Here is a 27,243-nt window from a genome sequence, read left to right on the forward strand (position 1 = left end):
GCGTCTCTGCTACAAATAGGTTCGATGTCAGCTGAGGGCGACAGAGGGAGGTGTTCCCCCTCTCCCGGTGCTCAAGATTTTCCTCAGTCCACAATAAACTTTCATTTTGGGGAAGTCGACACACACTCACACACACACACACACACACACATACACACACACACACACATAACGGCGGCCGTCATCTTGTCCTGCAACGGTTCGCTTGGAAAGCTGCACTAGACTTGACTTGAGGTTCATTGTACTTTACAAAACGCGCAAAAGGAAGACGGAACAAACATCGGAAGCGCACAGGTGGAGCTCTCCGGAGCGTCCTTTTTTACATTTTTTTTTTTTAAGTCATCTTCTGGAAGGAGACCACAGGGACAAGAGGAGACAAGACAATGACAGAAAGCAGTCGAATAACTGCTGGTTATTCCCGGAGTGTTTGCACCTGGAATGGAAAAACTTTATCTGCCTCGTCCGGACTGTTGTAAAAACTCCCAAGAAAGAATGAAGTAACCGCAATGGAGCCGGACAATGCCCCGCACTCCGAACTCAAAGGCACTGGAGTCGGGGGGTGAGTCGATCCATTTTTAACTCATACTTTAATTGCTATTTTTGTCTCCCTGTCTTGTTTTGTTTTAAACAGGTTTAATATGAAGTCGTGTACATCACCTGCGTCTGAATTAACGTGCGTTTTGACATGTTAGGATGCACGTATGATATAAGTTGTGTTATTTTACACAAAGTCGCCATGTTTAAAGATATATACTGAGAAATAACATGTTCATATTCAAAAAATGAGTCCGTTTTAAACTTGAACAGGTTAGCCTGTACTTTTTAATAAGTTGCAGGATAGCTTATGGAAACACATTTCTGCTCTTTAGACAGTCCGGTGTAGCCTGCTGGACTGTTCTTGAAGCTGTGTCTTTTGCAGCTTGTACTAGACTGAGCTGCCAAGCGATCTGGGACTGATTTGAGGGAAATGTATGAGAGGAGGAGACCTCTCCTCCTCCCCCCTTTCATCCCTCCCAGCTGTGCATCTCACTCAGCTGGTTGGCCCAGCTGTCCCAATGGGAGGGGAAATAAAAGTCAAAATGTTGCATCATATAACCACTGCTGGACATATGAGAGACTTGATCACAAACTGCATTTCTGGTGTCAGTGTGAGAGCAGTGGATGGGTCGTAAAGAGGAGGTAGGGGAACTTTTAAAAGCTCCAACAGACAGTGGTTGACCAGTGGGAAACCACAAATGTAATAGATTCCCAGTGAGTGCGTTGGCACTTGTCACTGAGCCCGGTTCACTTCTTCAAACATCGCTCGCTCAACAGGCATCTGGTTTCACGTAGTGCATACGACCAAAAAACATCAGCTCCGAGAGTGTAAAAAAAACCTTGGTCCTAGTAGCGATTAGTTCACACTCAACACCTTCAGAGACACATTATCGTCACGCAAGAGCAATCAACACTCCTGTCTCGAGAAGAAAAACGTCTCAAGAAAAATCCATGGTGTAAAATTAGCTGTTTATTGGCTGACATGAGGTGATAAATGTCACAGTTGTCATGTAATAACAGTTGGTCTAATTACAGTTGAAGGCTTACATGGTCTTTTATGGGTCAAGAAAGATCTGCACTTTTTACTTTTTTAAAACCTGCAGTCAGAAAGTGCATAATACGAGCTGTAATAAAGGCGGTATGTCTCAGTTATTGAACGGTTCTCATGTTGAAGATCACATACAGCATTGATATATGAGTTCTGTTACCTTAGTCTCTTTATCTTTCACTTGGCGTTTGTCAGAGGTGCACTCACCAATAGCCCCAGCTTATCTGGAGGTCAACCGTAAGACACAGCGCGTTGTCTTGAAGCAGATGTTTGACTCTGATTAAAGCGTCACATCGGATCAGATCTGTACAGGAGTTTATAGAAAGTGAGTGTCGAGCATTTTAGTTTGTCAACTTCAGCTTCTCACGTTGTAACTTGAACTGTGTTATGTTGATCAGGGACATTACACAAAGATCATTATCATTATATGAAAAAAGAGATAATGGAATGAGCAGGTTTTAGTATTTGCTATTTTACCGCCCGTAGTCCCTGAACAGGTAGGTAGAAAAATAATTCTGCAACTTTTGATTCAATGCAGATCAGATTATGCAGATGCAAAGATTATCTTGCTTTTCTTTGTTTCATGTGACTATGAATAATTTAATAATTTAACAAATGAATGAATAAATAAATGATAGCATTAAGCTACCTTTTTTATGGGAAATGATCATTCCTCTTGGCATTTTAGAGACCAAACAATCAAAACATACTTGAAAGATTTATGAATTTGTAAAGAAAAACATTATTTGTACCTTGATTTTCTGCCATAGTACATTGTGTTTCTAACCTCTTTGTCTTCCTCTTCAGGAGAATTCTGATTCTTTGGACTATACTCTGTTGCACCTGCTCTCTACGGCTCGCACATGCACAAGGTAAGCAACTTCCGGACAAGGATGCAAACATGCAAACACATGTTTGAGCAGACAGTGTCACAAATGTGCCTCCCAGACTCTGAAGCAAAAACCTCAGACTGTTAAGATAAACTATGTCACATTATCATTATATGAACTGGTACGGAACCCAGAATGGATAAAGAACATGAAAATATCCACCGTAAGTAATTACATCGCCCAGCGCGGGCCCCTTGTTTATCCAGGGATTATCCCAGACCGATGTGATCAACATCAATGTTTGCCATTAACAGCTTGGTCAGCTGTATCTCTGTCAGCATCACTGTTTGATTTGTCTAGGCCCCCAAAACTCTGATTCAATATGTTCACTCTTCCCTGGAAACTATGTTAAGCCTTTGTTGGAGATGGGCCGCTCTTTTCCGCCCTTGTCCCGTGAAGTGGATGTTGTGTACTGAACACTTGAACTGGATTTAGTCTGTAACTGTAGACAAACCCCGGCTTACGATTCATGTCATTTTTTTTATTTCTGTGCAAATTGAGCACAAGGTGCATCGCAACTCTGCTCTCACGACATCCCATACTCTCAGCAGGAACATTAGAAACTAGCTTAAAGTAGGGCATTCTTTGTACATGAACACAATGTGAAATGTACTTTAGAATGATGCAATTTCTAAATTGCTTTGGACATTTATTTAGTTAGATGTAATTGGAAATAGCTCGGTCGAAGCCTCTTAACCCAAACAAGCCTCACACCTCTTTCTGATGTCTTAAATACATGATAGAAAAAGTTTCCGAGGTTTTACATGGCCCGTCTAGCCTGATTCCCAAAGTCTCCTCTGCTAAGTTGAAGTGCACTCTTTTCTCACGTCGACACACTTTCAGCTGAGCCTTGATGTCTGCTGCACTCAGCTTCCTGTTACACTATTTAAAGACCCTTATGAGCATGCTTTTGTCTGATTTCGCTGTCAGTCAAAATCTACCAGATCTCACTCAATCAGAGCTCTCTCCAGTTTCTAGATAGATGCCCTTTGATAACGTGAACCACTGCGCTCCTCAATGTGAACAGTTTCTGGCAATTTTCTCTATAACTACCTGCATCAGTTGATATTCTTCTCCAATGATGACTGCTGAGTGTCTAGAGACACAGAAACACTTTTATACGCAGGGATGTGTTCTTATATTCTAATGGAATGTGCCATATAGTGTTCTGCATCATTTGTAAGGTAAATACTGTTGTCTACGTGAAAATCATGCATGTGGAAAGTGACTCTGATCACAAGCCATCGCTTCGCTTTGTTTGGCGCTGTACACTTTCCTCTGCAGTGACATGAGTCACTGCTTCTACGTCTTGACCTCAGACAGCAGACAGAAACTCAACTGTCGATGTGCACGGGCTTTTTAAATGTTAGTCTTTTTGCACAGTTACCATAGCTACACACGCGTAATACTCCCTATACATTTACCTTCGAGGTCAGCCACAGTGCAGCATCCAAACCGTAGATGTAATACTTGCCTTCTCCCGGTAACGGCTCACATATCAGTGCTGGGAACGAAGCGTAAAAACAGTCGATCACCAACGTTTAGACATGACAGTCTTCTTCGGGGTATAGAGTAGAGCTGAGAATCAAACCAGCAACCCCTGTGGTTATTGGTCAACACCCCCCCAACCCCCCCCCCCCCCCCCCCCCCCCCACACACACACACACACCTCTACCTCAACCTTGATGCCGATAGGCAGAAAGCAGTTTGAGTAATGATGATCGTAAATAATTCATATGTAATAAGATAAAGGCATACACCCTGAGGAATGTACTACATTTGTGATTTCCGATTGTTCTCGGGTCAATTTGAATGTGATAAGGGAAAAGTTTTGACTTTGAGTTTTAACATTTTGTAATTTCTGCTGCTCAGAGGATGCATTAATGCAGAGTCAGGGGTCAACAATTCACTCCCTGTTTCTTGAGAAACACAGTGTAACCGTAAAAAAACATCTTTGGACACAGAGTTCTTGGAGTTTATCTAGTTGTATTAAATGTTAAGAACCAGTTGTGTTACTGAGAGCCAGCGCTTTTCCTAAATTGCAAAAAAAAAACAAGGTGTTAAAGGTTGAAGCTGCGGGAATGTTGAGTCTGCATTGCCGGCCTACTAATATCTGAAATGCATTAGTCCGTGCACGTGCCAGCTTTGTGAGAAAAGTCCTGTTCTCCAGCTTTGCTTTGTCTCCAGCATGTGTTGCATGCTCGGTTCTCGGTTGGTGTTTTTCTCACCTCACCGGGAGGTCACGAAAAAGCCGTAGGCGGCCCGCCGTCTACCCGCTACGATTTAGATATCCAGAGTAAGCCCTGAAAGCAGATCACAAATCACACAGAGATAGAACAATTTAGCTTTTCTTTTCCTCATACTATATTAGCAATTCCAATGAGTGCTATATGGGAAAATTCAGCTGGAGTTTCTCAGTTTCTGTTTGATGTTTCTTTTCCGTGTGTGGGCTTTTCAATGGAGCTGACCTCCCACTGTCTGCACACACTGAGCAGAGTCTCCCTCCCGAACATGCCTAGTGTCTATATACTTGTTCCTCCTCCGTGATACATCATTTAGCAGTTCATTTCAGCCTCGCACACATTTGTTTTGTATTAGTCCGGAAGAGGACGGATAGTTGAGCTCTATATGTAATCTTTTAGCTTTTTGTTTTATGTACTGTACTCAGGATATGCTGATTGGCTGGGGATCAATTCTTCTTTCTTTTCCAACGTTACTAAACTAAACAGAACACTTTTGTTTGACATTACTGATGACTTGCACCGGTGCCCAACAATAGACTATAGGACGGTAATTGGAACATTTCCAGTCTGTTATGATGTTTTGAACCAAAAACAGATTTGACTGAATGTTTTAGTTACACAAATAATATCTTAGATTTAGCATAACCTTGGTGTTTTTGTTTCAGAGGTTCTCTTTTTGGGGTTTTGGCACCAACGTGGGTTAAAGAGCTTCAAAGGTCATCATTCTTTTGGAGTTGAGAGTTAATTTAAAGTAGGAATGCACACATTGTTTCCAGCCGATACCAATACTCCTTACTTATCTGCATCTCAGTTACCAAAAAGATGTCACATTTTTGTATTTTAAAAAGATGTTTTTGCATATATTGTTAAATAGGTGCACAATATGACCAGGGATGTGACCAATGAAAATGATTTGGCTTCTTATTATCAGCAGATTATTTATTGGCTTTAGTTTAATTATCGAAATAATACATAATAACATAAAATCGTTGGCCGATAATTTATCACGCCTGGTCTATATATATCATGCGTCCCTTAATGAGAGGTTAATACAATTATTTTTTTTCTCTGATTTTAGCTTTACTTCTCGTGAAATACAAAACAGTGTCAAATCGGTATCACAACCAGCGCGCTATCCTTTCTCTGTGCACACTGTAATGGTCGGTCACCAGCAGACAATGAGATGCTTGTAGTTGAAAAGGCTCATAATCACTGTTGCTGAAAAATGTGCATTCATTGTAAAGAATGCTCTTGAAATAAAGGCTGCGAAATGTGGATTTAATTAAATCCTCACACAGAGCTGTGGATCCAATTAGGAGCAATATACAGTACACACAAGACTGTAATGTGTGAAAATGGCCCACTCTCTCCTCCCATGAAATGCAAGTAGCAATTAAAACCCGCAGAAAACACTGCGGCATGTTTTTATGGGCCCCCGTCAGAGCGATCGTCCTTAATCAACAGCCAGCACCAGATGAAGTCAGATGGCTTCTCTGTCTCCGCACTAATACATGTCTAGAAACCCCAACGCTGTCCTCTCCAGGGATCCGTTCAGCCTCCGCTTCCCAAGATCGTTCTAATTAACGCTGATGTAACGATTACATAATTTGCGGCAATCTCCAGAACTGGAGGTTGACGTGTGGCCCGAACGGAAATTGTATGCAACCTTTTTAAATTGCTTTAGCCGCAGGATTTCCATCAGTCTGACTTTAAACTCGTGAACTCCCAGCTTGGCTTCACAACATAATTATCCCTTATATTACTGCACTTTTTGTTTTTATTAAGTGCACGTATGAAGTTAAAAGTGTTACGCAATTAGCCTTTTCTGTGTTTTGATTTTGACATTTATATGTTGTAATTGTTTTCCTCTTCATGAGCTTCTGTGAAGCCCTTCGTGGACTGGGCCTTGTATCAAAGTAGTAAATTACAGTCATTTGGGCGAAAAAATAAAGGCATCTTTGGGTGCTTGGGAGTCTACAACCTAAGAGTCACTGACTTCTCTCCCCTGTTTCTCTGAAGATGTGGATGTTCTGCAGCAGCTCGGGCTTTCTGGGCGAAGATCAGGCGGGTCGTCATCGTCGGGCGCGCAATCCATCCCTAACGGCATCATCCCCTTCAAGGCTGGAGTCATCCTCACCCCGAGGGCCCGCATCCAGGCGCCTCTGCACACCGTCATCCCTGCTTCCTACAGCACCGCCAATCTCTCCCTGATCCTCAGCCTGTCGGTCCATCGCGTCAACGGCGCCTTCCTTTTCTCCGTTCTGTCCAAGAAAAGGAAAGTGCAGCTCGGAGTGCAGTTCTTGCAGGGAAAGATCCTGGTACACGTGGGGCAGAGGAGCTCTGTGATCTTCGACTACGACGTCCACGATGGCCAGTGGCACAGTCTGGCTTTGGATATCCGAGGCCGCCGGGTTTCCTTACACACTTCTTGTGGAGAGAGAAGCATACACGCGGATTTGCGTTCAAAAAAAGAGGAGGCTCTGGATTCGGAGGGCTCTTTCCTGCTGGGCAAAATGAACCACAATTCGGTGTCGTTTGAAGGCGCCGTCTGTCAGTTTGACATTTATCCTTCTGCTGAGGCTGCTCATAACTATTGTGATTACATTAAGAAACAATGCAGAGAAGCCGACACGTATCGGCCCGTGTTTCCACCCCTGCTACCTCTAATTTCCACGGACCCAAACATCACCGTCCCTCGCATAACTCAACCGTCGTTGGCGGAGGTATCCAAAAAGGCTGACGGTTTGTCGATGCTGAACAAAACATCTGCGTATCAGGCTGTGAGCGCTCCGAAACCTGGCGCTGTGTCTTTTTCTCAGCTGGTTCTTCCAGAGTTGGAAAGTCCGTTTGATTTTTCCAAACCAACTTCACATGGCAGTGACGTAAGGAACACAAAGCACGGAGATACTAATTCTCAAAAACCTTTTGCCGAAACAATGGATTTACCCACTTCCACCCGACCGACCGAGCAGCGGCCAAACCTCCACGCCGCTTTCAAGCAGGGGCCTCCTCCAAACGCCTATCTGCACCGGGAAGACCTGTCGACCACAGAAGCTCCAAAGACACCTGAGCCAAGAGTGACCAGTGTGCAGGATGTCGAACCCACCTCACTGGTTCCAATCACTACAGCTGCAACAGATGGCCTCCAAATATATTTCCTGGAACCGACCCAGTTCTCACTGCTGGACGGACCACCTGGACTAAAGGGAGAACCAGGACCGTCGGTGAGTCTGCAAGCTCCACTCGAACACAACACACGTTTTGCATGTTCATTTGTTTATCAGGCCTTCGAGCCACAACATGTGATTCTTTGTGCAGGAACATTTATCTTGTGACTTGGTGGTTTAGTGTTTATTTTATGAATGAATACTTTGTGAAATAGGGGGTTTGAATTATAATACATGCATGTTTTACCTTTTGACCGCCATATTTCAATGCTTTCGACCAATTTAAATGGATTACAATGAGATGGAAGTTTCATACAGCTTGTTATTTGAATGTGTCTTTCTTTGATGTCCAGAACATCTGCTGGTTATCAGTAGTAGAAGTCACCAAGCATAGCATCCCTGAAATGTTTGCTTATTTGACAATAGTGTGTTGGTGCGTCAATGATTATTTTTACCTGCATGTGGCGTTAAAGACTCTATGGCTCCGTCCAATTGTTGGCGATTAATGTGTGATTTCCTTTTTAGCAGCAGTGGTAGAAATACTCTGGCCTTTTGCCGGTTAGTGTTCATCTGAGCGGAGGAACTGCCGCTGAGGTGTTAGATTCCTCTGAGAGAAAGTGTGACTGCTCAGAGAATGGATACTTTTAAAGTAGGGTCAAAGGTAAAAAAGAAAAGAAAGGAGAAAGCACTTGAGCACAATTAACCATTAAGGGTAAGAATACAAAGGGTTATACCATGTGAAGGCAGTGCTTTATCCCCGTTATTTAAAGCATTGTATTTTCCCAAAAAAGAGTGACTTTACTGTGAGTTACTTATTTAACTGACAGGCTTTGATGTTAACCCTGCATGGAGTATTACATTTTAAAACACATATTTTGGATTTGCATGTCTGTAAAAGAAACACGAGACCTACCAGGCTATTGCTCACATCACACTACACGCCTGCGGGTTAAAAAATGCGAGAAGTGAAAAAATACTAATGAGGTGAACATCATTAGATCAGCTTGAGTTCTTTAATCCACAGCAAAGTGTTGGTGGGGAATGTGGTTCAAATCTTGTCATTCATCAACAAGTGTTGACTGTAGACTGCATTCATATTGACCATGTGGTCCCGTCAGACACTGATCCTCTGTTGAACGCACGATGGTTACCCACATTTTCCATTGTGAAAAGGACTTCTCTGTCTTGTTTTGGGTAATGTCTGACCGAAAAGAATGTTTTGAGTAAAGCTCTGCTGCTTTGGCAGCGAGGGAAACCACAGCGCTGCACATGCCAGAAGTCCTGAAACCGATCTGTCCCCGGTGTATGGTAACGGCTCTCTTCCTGAGGGCTTTCACCATTCTACTAGTACGAAGTCTAAACAGAGTGCTGAGTCAGGTATAGAGTATAATATTGTCCTTGAACCATTTTAGTGATGACTGGAAGACGTATTTGAACCCCATTTCAAAGGATTGACGTTAGTGGGCCATGGTCTCTTTTAAGAAGTCATAAGTTACAACTGCTCACAAGTGTCTACTGCACTTTCTTTTTTTTTTTTAAAGACAGCATGACTGCTCTGATAGATAACATGACTGCTGATGAATTATTCAACAGGCCTAAGCTCTGAAGAGTTGAGGATCAAAATTGATCTCCAGATAATCAAGCGATGTCTTCAGTCTGATGGAGGGGTTCTTTAAAGAAGACCTTGTGGGGTTCCTGTTGGCTGTCAACACATTGATCAGCAGCAGAATTGCATCTTGTTGGAGATGCACAGATCCGATACGCCGTGTCGTTATCCTTGCAGACACTGACTTAATTCATTAACCAGTTCTGCTATCAGCCAGACGTGACTAATCCACAAGTAAATGTAGTTTCCGTGTCAACGTCATTCTAACATTCAGTGTTTCAGTTACAGATATTCAGTCATAGCTACCCGCTGCCCCTCTCTCTAGTGCCACAGGCCTAACGTCAGTTTAAAAGTTCCAATACTTCCAATTTGATCTTGTTTTTAATAGTTTAATAGTTATTTAGGACAAAATAATCTCAAGTTATGACTCAAATCACTATTGTTATAGTTAACAAATTGCATAATTTCTCAAACAGCTTATCACGTGTGTGGACGGCCCAGTGGTTGCGGTCTAAAGAGTCTTCAGGTCGCTGAAAGCATTTTGGCTTTTGTGTATGCTAGCTGAAAGAGTATAATTGTAGCTGTTGCTCCTGTCCAAGTCGATACAAAAGTGCTCTATACATCTGACACTATTACAGTAGCCCAATTTCAGCTGGACCGCCTCGGGACGTTTTCATGCCCGTTTCCTTTTGCTCTGTCTTTAACCTACTGGAGCCGTGGGAAAGTAAGGAACAATCAAACATCTCAAAGCAAACAGATTGACCCCTCATCAGATTTGACCTTTCAGAGCTTTGCTAATCCATGTATGAAATTGTTTTAAAGCTAGCTAATGCACACAACTCACGTGATTGGCTGTAGCTGGAACCAGTGGCGACCTCCCTGCCAGTGCAATGAGTCACACTCGACAGTGTGTGTGCTGTCGTGGGTTTGGGCTCAAATGATATTGGCTGCAAAGGGACACGACTGCTGCAGCTCCTAACAGCACATCACCATGCAACTCTCAGCTAACTTCACTCAATGTAGAATCAGTAAAAACAGCTTAAGATGCATTTACTGATTCAATATCTAGCTTGAATGATTTTTTTACTCCGCACACTAAAACTGTCTTTTACTATTCAAGGCTGTTCAAGAGTCCCTTGTAATGACACAACAAAAGGCAGGGACTAGACTTGCTTCTCTCTACCATTGACATATTTTTATATTTTCCTTTTAGGGCCTTCAAGGACTTCCAGGGTTGCCAGGAAAGCCAGGGAAGAGGGGTCCAAGGGTGAGTTTCTCCCAACCAGTGACCAGTTCCCCATTTACCGTCCTTCGTTTTTTTCCATGACCACTTTTAATTTCCCCTCCAAAATGTCCCTGTATCTCAACGATGCTTTAATCATGTCCGATCCGCATTAAAGCGAGATAACACCGTGAGCGGCGCACTGATATGGAAGCCCTTTGTGCGTCATGATCAAGCACTCAGTGACATCTTTGGATTACATTATTCAGCCAGCCGTTAGTTTGCTTTGGCTCCGGGTTTGATCAAACTGTGCTTCTCTGCTGCCAAGGTCCATTTGTAAAAGCTGGAGAGCAAACAACCCTACGCTACAAATCTGTGGGTTGCCAACGTAAAATTAATTGAACACATATGGTAGGTATTAGGTTGACATTAAAGAAAATAAGGGAACTTTCATGAGTATAGATGTATAAATATATAATTCCAGAGCAAGCACTTTTTTTTATCCTGTACACTAGAGGTACCAGCACTTAAATTAGGCACAGCTCCTATGCTAACATCTGTGAATGCTTCTAGTGTATTAGACTCAGTCCTACGGTGCCATATCTCTCATTTTGGAGCAAAATGTCAGTCTACAACCATGGGCTGCTGATGGAACCAAACAGAGTGAGAGCAGATGTTAGTTTAAGCTCATGTTTTCAGAAGAAATACAAGAAGAGAGAACACGCCGGGAGATGATTTGTCCCAAGGGACAGTTTGTTATTTTAATTTCAGAGACCTTCAGCTGATGGTTGTGTATGTAGTCCACTGCTTCTTCACCTCCCTATTAACAAAGCGGGAGTTGAATTTGGCATCACAGTGAGTCCTAAGCTGAAATAAATATGCTCGAACTTACAGGTAGTGAAAAAGATGGAGGGATGCGTTGTTTTGGTTGCTCTTTTGCAGACTCCTGCTGAGGTTCTCCTGCAGGGAACTCGTGCTGCTGAGGAGTGTGCATATGAGCTACCTGCCGCTGCACCGTGAGGCTGTAGCCCTGCAGTTAGGCCTCAGAAGGGTGGACTGTGGGAACCCAATCTCTTTAAACGAGGAAGAAAGAGCGCTTTGTCCCCATCTTATTAAAGGCATTTAAGACCCTGTCTGGAGCTCAGCAGCTCTATGCAGTAGTACACCAACCTCTGTAGTTCATTCATCATCAAGCTCTTGAGACCCGATTGCAGGCCGCAAAAAAAACAAAAAAGAAACCTGTGGGTGCAGGTCAGGTTTTCACTGATTGTTTTCTTGAACCATCAGAGTTTTCCTGGATAGTTCACGTGATTAGCAAGAAATACCTCACAGCTACACACACGATCGACAGAAAGCCCCTAAGTGGACTCTGGTCTGGGCATTACTTGTACAAACAGTAGGAATAAAAGCGACTTTCACTATTGCAGAGGATTTTATTTTTAACACGCAGAGAAAGCAAGGACACAACCTCATATACATCCATTATCTGTTGTCTATTGTTCATCTATTTTGGACATGAATTAGTTTAAGATTGCTCTCAAAATCCCAAGAGTGATGGACTTTTTTAACTTCCCTTTGTGTCCATTGCTTACTGTATGTTCATCTGGGAAGCTGGGCCAAAAGTTTTAGTAAATAAATAAGTAATAGTTATAATAGTATGCATATTTATAATCTATTTTTATTGCTTAATTCAGTTTTTTTTGTTAGAGGCATATAAATAATTTAGTTTTACTTTACTACGGCACTTATAGGCGGACGTTTCACTGACGTCCTTTGATATATATGTCAGTATATGGCAGTGCAGCACGCTAGCGTTGCAATGGAACGACCATTGTGCTTGAATTTGATCATCTTTAAGTTTTGATAGACTTGCTGCATTGTTGTATGATAACAATGTAGAAACTTGTATAGAGATTGATGATAAATCATAAATAGTTTAAATAAATATCCTGGAAAGTCTGCTAAGGACAGCAGAACATGATTTGATCTCTTTGGTTTTGTGAAGTTAAAAAGCCTCACGAACTTGAAGGTGTGTTATGAATGTACTCTCCTCAGAACTGTCAGCATTAGCAGTGAGCTTTAATTAATCTTTGGAAGACCCTCGTCTCATTTTAATCTCACCTTTCTACATCAAGGTGGAACAATGTGTAGGGGGCATTATTACTCATCACAAAAGTGCTAAAGCTATACCGTTAGGGCTTTACCTCTCTGACAGCAAGGTGTCTCGCCTCACTGAGCAGACAGTCTCAGCGCTGCTACCACCGAACAGCACCTCACACGGGCGAGAGCGTCCACCTTCCTCGACACGGCCATGAGCCCAGGCAGAGCGCCGGAGTTCACGTGGCCCCGAAGGAGAGGCTTGAGAGCGGATCAAAGGGGCCTTTGTGCAGAGAAACAGACCTGCCAGCGCGCAGTCAGTATATGCGACGCTGGGTTTCTGTGAAATGTAAAACATTTGCATAATGACTGAAAGAATGGTTGACACTATTATGACATGAAATAAGGAGTAAATGGAGGCTCAAGCTGTGGAAGCTCTGTTTTTGCCAAAGGTTGATTGGTTGCAGAGAACTGAACTGATTTCTGTATATTGTACAATTTTGATTCTTCTGAAATGAATTACACGTGTAGGCACAAATGAGTCTTCTCAGAGGCTTGATTAAGTTCTTCTGACGGTTTCCACTCTTTCTTGCGCTGAAGCTGATCAGGAGCACATTTATGGAGTTAAAAGTTAAGTGGCAGGAGGTTCACAGAAGATGCCCGGAGTCAGTTTGTTCATTATCGTTGAATTGATCCTGAGCACTGGCAGTAAAACTGTGAGCATCTGTAAATCTCTGGATTTGTAGTCCTTTAATCGAAACAGTTTTACATGTATTACTAAAATGTTTATGTACTGTAACACACCAGACATTCAACCATTACCCAGATCATGAAAATTATTTATTTTGACTGCTGATGTTTCATTTTATATTTACAGCTGCAGCAACACAAGTAGTCACCAACCTTCAGAAACATCAAGGCCCCAATAATAAAAAAGGCAGATCGCACTTTGTGCTGGAAATAAACCAATCTGCTGAAAACAACCAGTCATTTATTTGGCATAAATACCAGACACAAGCTAGTTGAAGCTTTTCAAATATGAGCATTTGAATACCTTTATGTGTTGGACTTTTATGTGACATTTTATAGACTTGACAGTTCGTGGATTAATAAAAGCACTTGCTAGTTGCGAATCCAGATGCGCTAATCAGCACCCAGTTAGCACCAAGGATCTTGCCAAAATAAGATCCCTTCATATACATTGTGTTGAACAGTCACCAGGCCAGAGAGACTTTCCCTTCGTGCAGTCCAGTGAAGGTGTTAGCGTGTCTGTTCGGGGTTAATGGCCTATAAAAACAGTAGCGCTCCATGTGTCACACCTGTAACAGTCATTGGCCCACATCGTAAACCGGCTCACGACTCTGGCATACAGGTGCCCTTCATCTGCAGGCCTCAGGTGTGACTGACTCTCGTATGTATGTTTTATTTGCTGGTGATGTCTAAATGGTTTCTTGCCAGGAGCTCTTTTCATTAATTAAGCAAAGAGGATCCTCAATCCTCTTCTCGCCCACGTGAAGATAGATGGACAAAGTGACTCATTCTCCCCATTATGCTCGCCTCCGTCCAGAAAGCGCCCGCCCACTTCGTCATCGGCGGCGTGCCTCCTCACCTTATGTACTGCTAGAACCCAATGTGTAACATTCTGTCCAGGCATCCCTTTTTTCCTCTACGTCGCCTCCTCCCTTTGCTTCCTCTCTGCGGATAACGACTTCCATGCGTTTTAATATTGAGCTGGTGAAAAGGGGGAATGCTCTGAGTGGAGGAGGAGGAGGAGGAAATCTGTAGATGAGCTTCTGTTAAGTGTCTCCATGTGTCCAGCAGCGAGCGTCTCCAAGGGGAGAGGTCTGGCCTGTTTTAAGGGGGGGGGGGGGGGGGGGGGGGGGCTGTTTGACTCCTCTCCACATTCTGATAATTTGGTGCAGATAAATAACAGAGATGGACTGGATCACCCAACCGTACACATACACCTCTTGGCTTCCTCCGTCCGTTTGACTCAGAGTAATCCTATCCCTCACTTTCACCTCATGTGAGGGGGGGGGGGGGGGGGGGGGAGTCTCTCTGGAAAGTCTGAACAACTCAACGAACGGGCCGAAGATACAGTAGCTTCCTGTTCGGGCCATCTGAACATGTTTCAATGCTTTCAGTTTTGCCGAGGGAAGATTTTCCATGCTCAGCATTTCAGCCCCACTCCACACAAGCGTGTAGTTGAGCCGGAGGCTCCTCACTTGGCCGCCTCGGGAAGTTGTGGCTTTATTTTTTTTCCCGAACAATCCCTCTTTGCAGCTTGCTTGAATTTATAGTCCCATTTTGTCTCCTCAATCTCTGCTCCTGCACTTCCTCCCACCTGGCCTGACTTGCAGGAGATAGGCCATTTTGATCAAGCTCAATGAATTACATCTCAGCACATTCTATATATCACAGACACCCGACAGTTTGTGGGCGCAAAGCCATTTGGGAATATGGCGCGATGGATGAGCGCCCTTCACTTTGCGGGACCCCCAGAAAACCAGTGGAAAAGTGTAGGGTTGAGGAAAATCACAACCATATGTCATAACGTGGACGGGCAGGCAGACAGACACAGACAGGCGAGGCAGACAGGAGACGCAGCATGTCTCACAGAGCACCTATACACAAACACAGAGGGACCTCGGGGGCACAGCCGACCTGTCCCGAAACACAGACGGGCAGTGGAAAGGCAACAATATGTGCAAACAGCTGTGCAAACCTCACATATAGCGCTAACTCACCGCTCTTTGCTGCTGAAATGGAGGCCTGTTCAATGACCCCGACGATCACCTTCACTCAGTGTCTTCCTCATGTGTGTCTCTGTTTTCAGGGTCCTCCGGGCCCTCATGGAAACCCTGGTCATCCCGGACCTCCTGGAGTCAAGGTACAAATCAATACGTTTATGTCAAATGCTAACTAACTGTATTTTGGAAGGAAAAGAAAACTAAGTCTCATCTTGTGTATATATATTTATTAATACCATATGTTTTATGGTACATACTCTTTGGTCCTTATCTAACCAATGAAACAAGGGCATTTAAACAACAGGAAGAAGAGCAAGTAATTCTTGTGATTTTTCTCCATTTTCATCCTATGTTTGTTTGTGATTTGTCTTGTCTGTGGTCAGATGCTCTTGGCTTCACAGTAGGCTACGACTAGTCTAGCCTCTCAAAAAGCCATTTGTTTCCCCTCAGGAGAGAAAAGCAGTTTTAAGTCTTTCTCTGACTCACTACTTTGCAAGTACTTGACATCAGTCTGTGTTCCAGCTGATTTGAATTGTCAACACAAAGAGTTGCTTAGCTCCAAAAAGTCTTTTATCACAGTCTTTATGTTAAACTATGCCGGAATAAAATGGAAAATTGCTCGTATTTCTGCACCTAATCCATTCCAATGGGTTGAATTTCACCATTTACCACAGTGTCTTTAAACATTTAAAACAACATAATTGATACCATGATTTGGCCTGCTTTAACATGGAAAAAAAACCCAACATAACTCCTATATCGTACATACGACTTAGCGGAGCCTAACCAAATCTGGCTCGGCTCAGTTTGACCCATGTGCACACAAACCTCAAACAGCAGACAGTCTGGTGTGGCACAGTTCTCTACTTTGAGAAAAATGAACAAGCTGGATGAAAACATACTGTGTAAGCCGAATTCAGTCTTGAATATGTCATTTTATCTGGATGCAATGATGAAAAATGTAGATGGGATGATGATTAATTATCTACTACTGTGAGTAGCCTACCAGTAGACTTAAAGGGATACTTCACCCTTGAAATGAACATTTCCGCGATGAACAGAGAACACGAAAACTTACGAGTAAATCCTTGATGAATTGAAGTAAATGGAGGGCAGGTTTAACACCAGCAATAGCAATACTATATCACAAATACATTTACACACAACTCGTGCTGTAGAATCCAAGTCTTGTTCATCCAGTTTTCCTGCTCGGTACTTCCCAAGCACATACATTTTCACCCAAATCATACGATTTAAAACTTCCGCCACTACAGTCTCATGCTTGCGCATGCACTCTGCGAGTCCCTGCATGAGACGGTGGTGGAGGAAAATGCTCGTGTTTGGTCATTCTGTGGGTGAAGTAAGCCTTTGAAAAGGGAATGAATGACGGCCTAAAAGGTACAAGTGCTTATAAGCTTTTTCAGAAAAGATGACTTCATTTGGCTTCTCTTTGAGTTTAAACTATTTAGATGATGTCGTTGTGATGAAAACCTTTAGATGGTGAAAAGACACAGTGTTCAGGGAATGTATGCTGCTCTTGGCTGGAGTTGCACTCCTCCTGGAGCAAAGACTTCTCAATGCCAAGCCTTTGCTGTCAAGAACATGTAGGTTTAAAGGGGCCTGTATACTGTAGATGGGAACTCCTGTCCTCCTTTGTCCAGTAAGCCAGTTCAATAAAACATACTCCTGTGAAGCAGTGAGTGTCTTTGCACTGACTGAACTATTGCCTTTTGCACAAAAAAAAATGGAAAAAATAGCCCCAATATTTCTGGAAAAATCAGGATTGAACCAAAGTGAGTCACCACACAGATTTCTCTGCATGCCCAAACTTTAATTCGCTAAACGCAATGTGTCAGAACACGTGCAATCAGCCAATAGCAGCTGTTTTGATTGTAGTCAAACCAACTCAGTGCTGCACCGTTTCTCTTCATATTTATTTACATGATAAGTGCTAACACAGGAAATGATCTATTTCTCCACGGACCTCTGACATTATTATTGCGTAGATTTCTGGACAGCTTCTCTCACCAGTGTGATTGGACGCTGAATGCTGACCCAGATAGCACTGACAGGATTCCCACTGCCCAAAAAGGGAGAAGAATGTACACGATCACTACCCATCACTTCTCGCTGGCTTGGTGTAAACCAAGTCCCCGCCTGGGCATAAATGGACTGCACGTTTCTGTAAATACAACCGCTAGGCTCGCCAAGAAGTGGGATGAACTCATGATAGTGTAAATGTAAACACTCCTCTGCGCCTTGGGAGGTGGAATGCTGCGGCAAATGCAGAAAATGTGCGGTGAACGTTGGTGCAGACTGGGATACATCACGAACCCGCTGGGGCAAATGTGTCTCTAAAAGTATTAATAAGAAAATGTTCTGTTTTTTTCTATATGTTCTAGGGACAAAAAGGAGATTATGGACAGTCACCTGGCCATGCCCCAAAAGGACTAAACGTATGCATATTGTCATCTTTCCTTTCATAGAACTACTTTATTTTTTTCAAATTACGTTGGTGTATTGATCGTGACCTGATTTGTCCTTTTTAGGGAGAGCCTGGTGTCATGGGCCCCCCTGGACTGTATGGCCAAGATGGACGCAAGGTAGACGATCTGATTTGTGTCACAACTTCAAACTGTGTGTTGGTTTTTTTTTGTGTAAATCTACAAGGGAGTAACTGATATCCATCAGATATCACTGGCCCTGTCCCACACGTTTATATTCTATATATATATATATATTCTCTATTCATTTATATTCCCCTGTGAGTTGAAATATATGTGGGTTCAGTGCCTGGCCTGTTACATCATCGATATCGCAGGCCTCCAAAGAAACAATGAAGGCAGTTGAGGAGAGCTGAAGTTTACGGACGTTTTACATGCTTCCGCCAAATGCATGTTATGTCTGATTGTGGTTTAGTTCTGTGATCTGGTCCTGCTCTGGATTGTTGGTTTACGTTATTTGACTTCTTCACATGCGCCGGGCTATCATGACAGGGAGTGATGGTTAGCAGCACAGCGTTTTCTTCGTGGCCTTGTACATTTTATCCTTGGCCTTTTCCCAAAGCCTGTTATCCCCCCCCCCCCCCCTCCAAATTAGTTAGTTGTTTTTTTCCACATATGAACATTTTTCATGTTGGTGGAGTATCGTAAACATGTAGGGGCACTGGAGTTTTTAGATAACATTTCTCAAACAGGAGTGCTCTTGTTTTAGGGATTATTTTCAGCGCGGATTAACACACATTTGACGCTTAAGTGAGTATTCACAGCAGCAGGATGTTGGTGGTATTGACTCTGGAGGAAGTACAGTGCCCTTGCTCATCGTAACAAAGGAACATGTCGTCCGGATGAACATGTGGCTCAGTTGTCTTCCCTTCTCTTTGAGCTTTTTTGGGGAAATAAATGATGTGGGAACACAACTTGTCACACCTTAAACAGGATAATGTGTCTTTTACTACTCTGCCTCCCACCATCATTAACCGATCTATACGTGATACCGATAATTATTGAATATCTTGTCTAGTCGATGGACTGGAAGAGTTGTGTTTCACACCGTCTTTGTAGTTTCTCTCCCATAATCAACAGCACAAGTCCAGCAGAATGTTTACCAGCTGTCTGTAGCGATGGCTGATTCCAATAAATGGCAGGCCTCACATAATCTTACACAACAACTCTGCTATCGTTGCTATCAATTACCTCCCAACGCTGGACAGGGCGACAAATGTGCAGTTCATTTCCATGCTTGTTAGCAGGGGTAAAAGCCTTGGAAATAGCACTTAACAACATTGTGGGACACAACAACTCTCCACTGAAGCCCAAATGTACGAAATTCATTTCGGTGTATCACCTTCTCAACCCTACTGACTAAGTGACAGGGAATCTCCAAGATATAGATCAGTCGATGAATTACTGTGGTGTTGAAATAAATGTATTTATTCATTTTAAAATGAGAGTGAAGAAGATAAGCTTCGCAAAGGGAATCTCTGCTGAATTACCTGACAGGCAACATCTGCTAAGAAAAACAAAAGCTTGAGGGAAAAAAGACTCGGCAGTTTATCATCACGCTGCTCCTTTTGCGGTTTGCTGTCAGAATTATACTCGGGAGAAGAAACAGAAACTGTGCATCAGTACAATAAAGTATAAGGTCAAGTTTCAAATGCCAGAAGAATACTAATTAGAACACAACTGTCCCACAATATGAGAAAACCTTTTGTTAGCAGCTTTCTCTCTTACTTAGACACACACACACACACACACTCCCGTCCTCATTTGGGACACACACAAGTATGAGTGTAAAATGCTTCGGCGGGATCACCGACAATCTGTTATGCAATCGGACAGCGCTGACTGGGAAAAAACATCTGGTGTGCTCGAGGATCCTCCGTTCAGTGTAGTAACGGGGGGGGGGGGGGGGGGGGGACTCCATCTCGAAGGAGGAAGACCTCTTCTCGCCGTGTGAGTCTTGAAGCGTGGAGCCATGGGAAAAAGCCGATATTCTTCCTGCTGATTTATGGTAATTGAGGCTCTTTGCTGGGCGTGGACCTGCAACCTGGCTGAGGTTAAGTGGTTGTAACAGATCCCCTTTTCCTGTTCTGCTGATCGGTTCAGGTGGGATCCAGGCCCCTTTGATCCCGTCTGTGTTAAATACACTCGGAACCCCGAAAGTAAACGCTGACAGCCATACAAAGTATAGAAACGCAGTTTGCTAATACAAGCAATCAGCTTGGCTCCTCTGAAAGCCACCAGACACCTTATTGCTTGCAGCTGTTCTTCACTCTTTTTCTTTTTTTTTTCTTATAATACTCCCGACGCTGGAAGCCAAAACTCCTTACAGTGCACTTTTGTATTCAAATTACACCGAAATTCCATCATTAGCCACAGAGGAAGCTCGAGGGTTTGTTCTGTTGCCCGCTCGAGTCCAAGCAGCCAGTAAAACCGTGACCCAGCCGCTGCTTTATGGACCCTGAGTTTTCGCTGAGTTTTGTGCTCCGTCCTCGGCCCGCTGCCAGAGAAAGCCTCTCTCGCTGTGGGAAACGTGTGGAGATGCAACGGTGGAGGTTGCCGAGGAGTCAGTCAGCGGTCTGCACTGTAGACTGTGTGTGCGTGCGTGTCATACCAAAATACTGTAGAGTATTACCAGCCCTGGACCAGTGTGCCTTTTACACAGCCAGCTCTGATTATGGCACACTGGAATAACGCTCAACTTTTTTTTTTATTGGCTGTGCAACCCTCAAGATTTTCCCTCCCTGCTCCTCAGCTTTGTATAATAATAAAGTTTTCATACTATACCTTTTTATTTGCTGAGTCTGATTTATCCAGGAAACGGAGTGCGGGGCTTGCCAACTGGGAATACGTTTTGTGATATAATAAAAAAGAAAATCTATGGAAAGAACAACATATTTTTTTTTGTCTGCCAAGGAAAGTCTGTTACTTATTGTGTAAGCGGCGGAGATGCTGCTGCTGCACTTTGCCTGTTGGCTGCAGGGTTGAACTGCTGTACGTTGCACTAATTAAAACAGTTTGGTCTTCATAGAGAGGCAGAACTAACGGATAATATACACTAAATGTACAGAACTGTGAAAGCTTCCCATTTAGGTTGAGTCCAGATATACAATGCACATGAAGATACGCACAGACGTGTCCCTTTTCTTAGTTCCACTGTACTCGACTGTACTGGTTTCTCTGGAAAGCTTGGCCACATTCTATTCTCTTTTCTTGGCTGCAGCGCTTTGGTTCCCGCTGGAGACTCGTCTACTCCCAAAAATCCCGTCAGTTATTTCCAACTTCAAGCTCAGTGCTGTCTGTCAGTAGATACGTAGACAAATATTCATCAACAATGAGTTTGACGGAACTGAAACGCCTGATCGAATTACTGTGACTGATGAACCGGCATCTGGCTTTACTCTGCGTCCAAGAGCTGCATGAGATGTGACAGAAAATTTGACTCTTAAAAAAAAATAGATTCAAAGTGTTTCTTTCTATATTTCTTTCTGTCTTTGTCAGGACTTTTCTTATTAGACTCAGGAACCAGCTCTGAGCATTTGTAAAAGATTAACTCACGAGTGTTTTTCATCTCTGTTACACACTTTAGTGAATGCACAAGTTTATCCTGCTGTTGGTTTAAGTAACAGTTCCCACATCATGATGACATCAGAGGCTCCAGTCTCAGCTGACTGGTTTGTAGCAGTAGGATTGTATTGATATATCTTCAGAAATGTTCCATTGGCATGTTATTAATGTACTTTTCTTAGTAAAGATGATTTTTGTCAACATGGGACGTCAGCCTGCCAGCATGCTTTTACTGACAAGCTTCAGGCACGTCAGTCCCACTCTGCTTCAGCCTCTCAAACCTGCCTGACCCACCAGTCGTTATGTTGTGCAGACAGTTTTCAAACCTCATTTTGAATTCTGTCCATCGATTCCATAGCCAACAAACAAAAATGTCATGCTCCATTATTGCAACATAAATGATTCAAAACACCAGCCCAGGTTTAAAGGAATATTTCTACATTTTGGGAAATATTTGCTTTCTTGACGAGCATACAAGTGATGAAACTCTCATATCTGTACAGTGAATATGAAACTACAGCCTGGAGATGAGATGGTTAGCTTTGGTTTGCATTAAGACTGTAAACAGGAAAAATAGGAAACCCGCCCAAGAAATAGTCCCACACTTAGATATCTCTTCCGTTTCTGCACGGACTAAACAAATTAGTGACAATAGGTGCTGGGAGGTGGATTTTTTATTTTAATTAACCTTTGGACAGAGTCAGGCTAGCTGTTTTCCCAGGGTTCCAGTCTTTGTGCTAAGCTAAGCTAAGTGTCTCCTGGCTGTAGCTTTATATTTAACGGACAGATACGAGAGTGGTACAAATCTTTACATTTAACTTTCAGCAGGAAAGTGGATGAATATATTTTCCAAAAGGGCAAACTATTTAAGGTTTCGGAGGGTATGGCCCACATTTAAGAGTTTTGACAAGAGGCAGAATCACACTGCATTGTGAATGAGGGTTAAGTGATTTTAGCATCCTGGCAAGTAAACAACTTAATATCGATACAAAAAGAAACCAATCACAGTATTGAAATAAGCCCAAATTCTTACATTTAGTTACATTCCCCTTCCTCATCACTTTCAACCAGGCCTGCATAAACCCTGGACAGTGAAGTATCCTTCAAAGTGGAGCCCTGCTTTACGTCAATACTACCGAATGTCTCGCAGGACGTTTGCAGAGGGACGTTTTAATCCTCCTGTATACACCCTGGCTGCAGGCCTGAGAGTGCTCGGTGTGGGCCTGTTGATGGTGAACTGTTTGTTTAGACTAATACTCATTTTTTCACATCAGCCTCTGGACGCCTCTTGGTCTGCCAGCGACGGGCCAACCCAGCTGGTGGCTAATGACTTCACACTTGAGGGGATAGATGTGTTTCTTCCCTCAGAGATGACTTCATGTGACTCTATCTACACTGTTGTGGGCCTTGATTGTGAAAAGATTAATACATTTTGTAACCAGCTGGCATGCTCATTTGAGGCCACATGAAGGTGACCATTAATTACCTTGTTGGGTCTCACTTCCTCCTGTCCGACTGGTTTGCTGGTCTAATTAATGCAGGGTCGTTCTGAATTGTTTTGTCACGGTACATTGGTGCCAAGCAGCTGTGTTGCAACTCTAAATACAAACGGCGTCGGTCTTCAGTAGGAATCGTAAAAGAAGTGTTTTATTCAGGGTTAACCAGCCTGTGCTGCTTGGTGGTCTATTCACAGCTATTGTAAAGTAAACCTTTTGGGTCTTTATTGAGTTGTTCTATTTTATAAGGAAACAGTCTTTCGGCAATTGGAAAATACAACATCATTTCAGCCCCTGAGTTGTTGACAAAGATGCTGTTGAACAAAAGGTGACACAAGGTGAACTTTTTATCAACAACATTTGATTAAATTAGATCCCCAGACATTTTCTAACACAAAGACACACACAGTCTCGTTTTAGCATTGTACTTCCCTGTGGCATTGTGATTAGATTTAAAATAAGATAAGATGCCATGGTGTTTTTACTCAGACTTATGGTTGGATGTGCAAACCTCTAACTTATTGTTTCTTGTCAACAGGGACAAAGAGGTCATCCTGGTCCTGCTGGTCTCCCTGGTGAACCTGTGAGTACTTCAATTCTCCGTGATGTATATCATACTTGTTCTCTTATGTATAGCATGCAATATGTGGAACATCCTTATCAGTATCCTTACTCTACATCTACCTACAAGTTGTAATGTCGCTCACCTTTGGGCCACTGAGTAATAATCACATCATTAATCCAATAATCATGATTGTAGCGCCCCCTTTAGGCCAATCTGAGTAACGGAAAAGTGCTAGAATGTAATTTATGCAACTTTGAAAATGCATACCGCAAACTCTTGAGATGAAATGCATCGTTAGTCCTTTAAAACTACTGATATCTTGAAAAAAAAAAAAAAAAGATATCAGTAGTGTCTGAGGTGAGAGTGTGAATGTTACCGCAGGGTTTAACAACAATCATGAGACAATCAAAAGGGATTTTCTGAACAGCGAGAGTAGCGCCTGAAAACAACTAAAAGTGAATTCTCTGGTTCCTCAGACACAATCCCTCCTCCGGCTCTTTGAAGTGTTACCATGCTGACTAAGTCTACTGCATGCTGTTTGTCTGTCTGCCGGCTGCTCTACGTTAGCTGCATGTCAATAGATGAGCCAAGAGTCGCCAGAGACCGTTCCCATGAGACTCCGCCATGTCTTTCCATTTATAGTTACAAAACAGGAGAAAACATTAACACGGACACATTGGGACGTTGAAAAAGAACTTGTGTGGGCCGGCGGGGGATTACGGTAAGAGAGAAGAGAGAAGAGACATTAGTTGTTGGGGAATCTTGGCGGGAAAAAGGGAAGGAGAGGTTTTTTGGCAGAGGGACAAGTGGGCTAAATAGTTTGGACACCCCGAGGTCATCCCTCCTCCTCCTCCTCCTCCTCCTCCTCCCCCTCTCCTCCCTCCTTCCTGAGTCCCGATCCTGTGTGCTATCTTTGAGAAGAATGTGCTCTGTCACAAGGAAAAAAAGAGAGAACTTTCCCTGTCTCCTCCAGTGCTCTCTGGAGACGATGCACTCTTTTTTTCTGTGGGAACTCAAACAGCAGCGTGGTTTAAAATGCAGAACAGTTAGTTATGACTGGCCCTGTAATGTATTCTCAGGGTTGTTATTTTTGTTAAGTCAATTTGATTTGATTGTTTTGTAACCCGGTGAAGATAACAGGCGACACCTTGTGCCAGAAGGACATTGCTTCTTGGTTACAGAAGACAGTCCTGATTGAGTCTTACTTTGGTGGAACTTGTACATTACAACTACAGATACCCTGTGAGTTTATTACAGTTTTCCTTTGAAAAAAAGTGACGCTTATTTTCAGTGTTTCTCACCAAAATGCATCGTGTGCACCTAAAGTCTTCCTCATAAATCATTTGAAAAAACAAATCTGAAATTATTCTGAAATCTGCATTTGAATTGTGTCTGAAAGCATTCCCTATTTTATATTCAGTGGAACTTAGTTACCCCTTTTTCATTTTATTTGACTGTCAAACTGAAAGTTATATAAGGCCTTCACAAACTCCCAGACTGGAACGGAAAAAAGAGTTTCCATAGCATGCACATTACCTTTAAAGATGCAAACACGACTCTGGTGCAACTCCACACACGTCACTGGCGATTAAGTGTCCAAATCTGGATTTACGTGTCTCTGTAAGGTAAACTAATGTCTGTTATCGGGAGAAGTGAATGTGTAAACCAGGGAGTGATGTTGGAAACGGTCCATTTTCACGGATAGCGGTCTTCTTCCCCGCCTTTTAACTTGCACATTCCTGAGTTTCTTGAAGTGCTACTGCCACCAACTGACGATCAGTGGAACAGGGGGATTTACATGCACAAAACATTTGCATTATCACAATATCATGTGTGCATAGCATCACCTGTGTTTCCTTGAGCTAGTAGAACATAAGATAAAACATAAAGACCCCCCCCCCCCAAAAAAAACAACAACAATAGGGTATCTGTGTAGTGATTTAATGTATTTCGTTTGCAGCCTTTTAATGAACCCGATAGTGTGAGTTTATTTGCCCTCTCTAGGCTCATTTCGCAATAATAACCATCCTGCTGTACACAATTCCTTTCATTGCAACAGTACTTCCATTACAACTTGCTACGGTGACTACAGTTTCTCTGTGGCCGTTTAAAAGATCTTCTCATATCATTTTTAATACCGCATTAACATTGTGATCTCTCACAGCACATTCATTATCTGGTTTTGGCAGAAACATAACTGTCGCCAGTGTGTAATGACTGTGGTGAGCTTTACAGCGTACTGTACCAACTGCCTGTCATTTCTTGCATGCCTTCACTGTTTTTACTCTTCCCATACGTGTAGAATTAAACATTCCTCTCGGAGGGATGCATTTGGTTTGGTCTCACCACAAGGACGGAATGACTCAAGTATTATACTGTGCGTTGTTGAGGATAAACATATGAAGGCAAAACTATGCTCACAGTAGTCTTAACAGCATGTGGCTCGACCCCATTACAGAAGCTCTTACTGTCGGATTAATTGAGTGGTTTTTAGTGTCCACGGTGGCGCCTCTTTCCTAAGGACGCTACACTGACTCCGCTAAAACAAAAAGTCTTCATCGAAAAGCTGAGAGATGTTAATTCTTCTATCGGACCATTTGATTGTTGTTTTTTGCTTCATAAATAAAGTGCTTGTTTTTTTGCTTCTTATCATTGCAATCATTGAGGCTCCAACAGAAAGCACGTGTGCAAAAGAAAACTATGGTTTTCCTACAGAATACCTCTTCCCTCCCTCCATCCTTCTCTGCCTTCTCCCTTCCTTTTCCCTCTTTTGGTCTCCTGCCCTCCTCTAGATCTGATTTCTCTTCCGTCTCTCTCTCCACAGGGTGAACGGGGAGATGATGGAAGCCCCGGGGCCAAAGGCTATCCTGGCAGGCAGGTGCAGTAAATCTAGTGTTGCGGTGCTGGTTGAGCAGGGCCACACACACACACACACACACACACACACACACACACACACACACACACACACACACACACACACACACACACACACATAAATATCGTCTCTATTGTGAATTTAGCTTTTTGAAAATATTTTCAACCTTTAAATCAAATTACTGCTTGTAAGATTTTGTCACTGTCATAATGATGAATACATATGGAATTATTGGGGGGAACACCAAATCCTTGTTTGTTTTCCGCAGCTATAAAATAATGTAATTTAAAGATATTGGATGCCGGCAAAGAATCTCAGCCATGGGCATCTCAGTCAGCCTCAAAGAATCTAATTTGGTCAATCCAAATAAATATTTTGTTGCGGCTGAATGAAAGGGAAAGGGCACAGAGATGTTGAGAAGCACCTGTGGTGGAGCTTCAGCGACAGATGCCCCCGGTCTATAGTGAGGAAATAACATGTCAAAAGTCTTCCATTGTAAGCACTGCTCTGAAGAAAGGAGAGGTAATAAAAGTGGGAATAATACCTCGGCTCCCCGGGTACAAATAAGCTTCCTCTGTCCTTCTAAACTGAGACCGTCATTCGTTGCTCCACTTCTATGAATAGTGTTAACTTAAAGGGATAGTTAGGGTGTTTTGAAGTGGGGTTGTATGAGGTA

General features: G+C 42.9%; 1 protein-coding gene across 1 annotated transcript in view; it reads left to right on the forward strand.

Moving 5' to 3' along the window:
• Positions 1 to 506: 506 nt before the first annotated feature.
• The window catches only part of col27a1b (collagen, type XXVII, alpha 1b), a gene marked incomplete at its 5' end in the record, with an annotated part of 57,840 nt that continues 31,103 nt past the window's right edge, over positions 507 to 27,243 (forward strand). The window contains 9 exons of the mRNA XM_079160793.1: positions 507 to 559; positions 2,393 to 2,457; positions 6,738 to 7,942; positions 10,705 to 10,758; positions 15,647 to 15,700; positions 17,963 to 18,016; positions 18,110 to 18,163; positions 23,663 to 23,707; positions 26,514 to 26,567. Of these exons, the coding sequence (XP_079016919.1) occupies positions 507 to 559; positions 2,393 to 2,457; positions 6,738 to 7,942; positions 10,705 to 10,758; positions 15,647 to 15,700; positions 17,963 to 18,016; positions 18,110 to 18,163; positions 23,663 to 23,707; positions 26,514 to 26,567 (1,638 nt within the window). The remainder of the gene's footprint in view (positions 560 to 2,392; positions 2,458 to 6,737; positions 7,943 to 10,704; positions 10,759 to 15,646; positions 15,701 to 17,962; positions 18,017 to 18,109; positions 18,164 to 23,662; positions 23,708 to 26,513; positions 26,568 to 27,243) is intronic.

Source organism: Pholis gunnellus (genome assembly GCF_910591455.1).
Source record: "Pholis gunnellus genome assembly, chromosome: 6".
Lineage (NCBI taxonomy): Eukaryota > Metazoa > Chordata > Actinopteri > Perciformes > Pholidae > Pholis > Pholis gunnellus.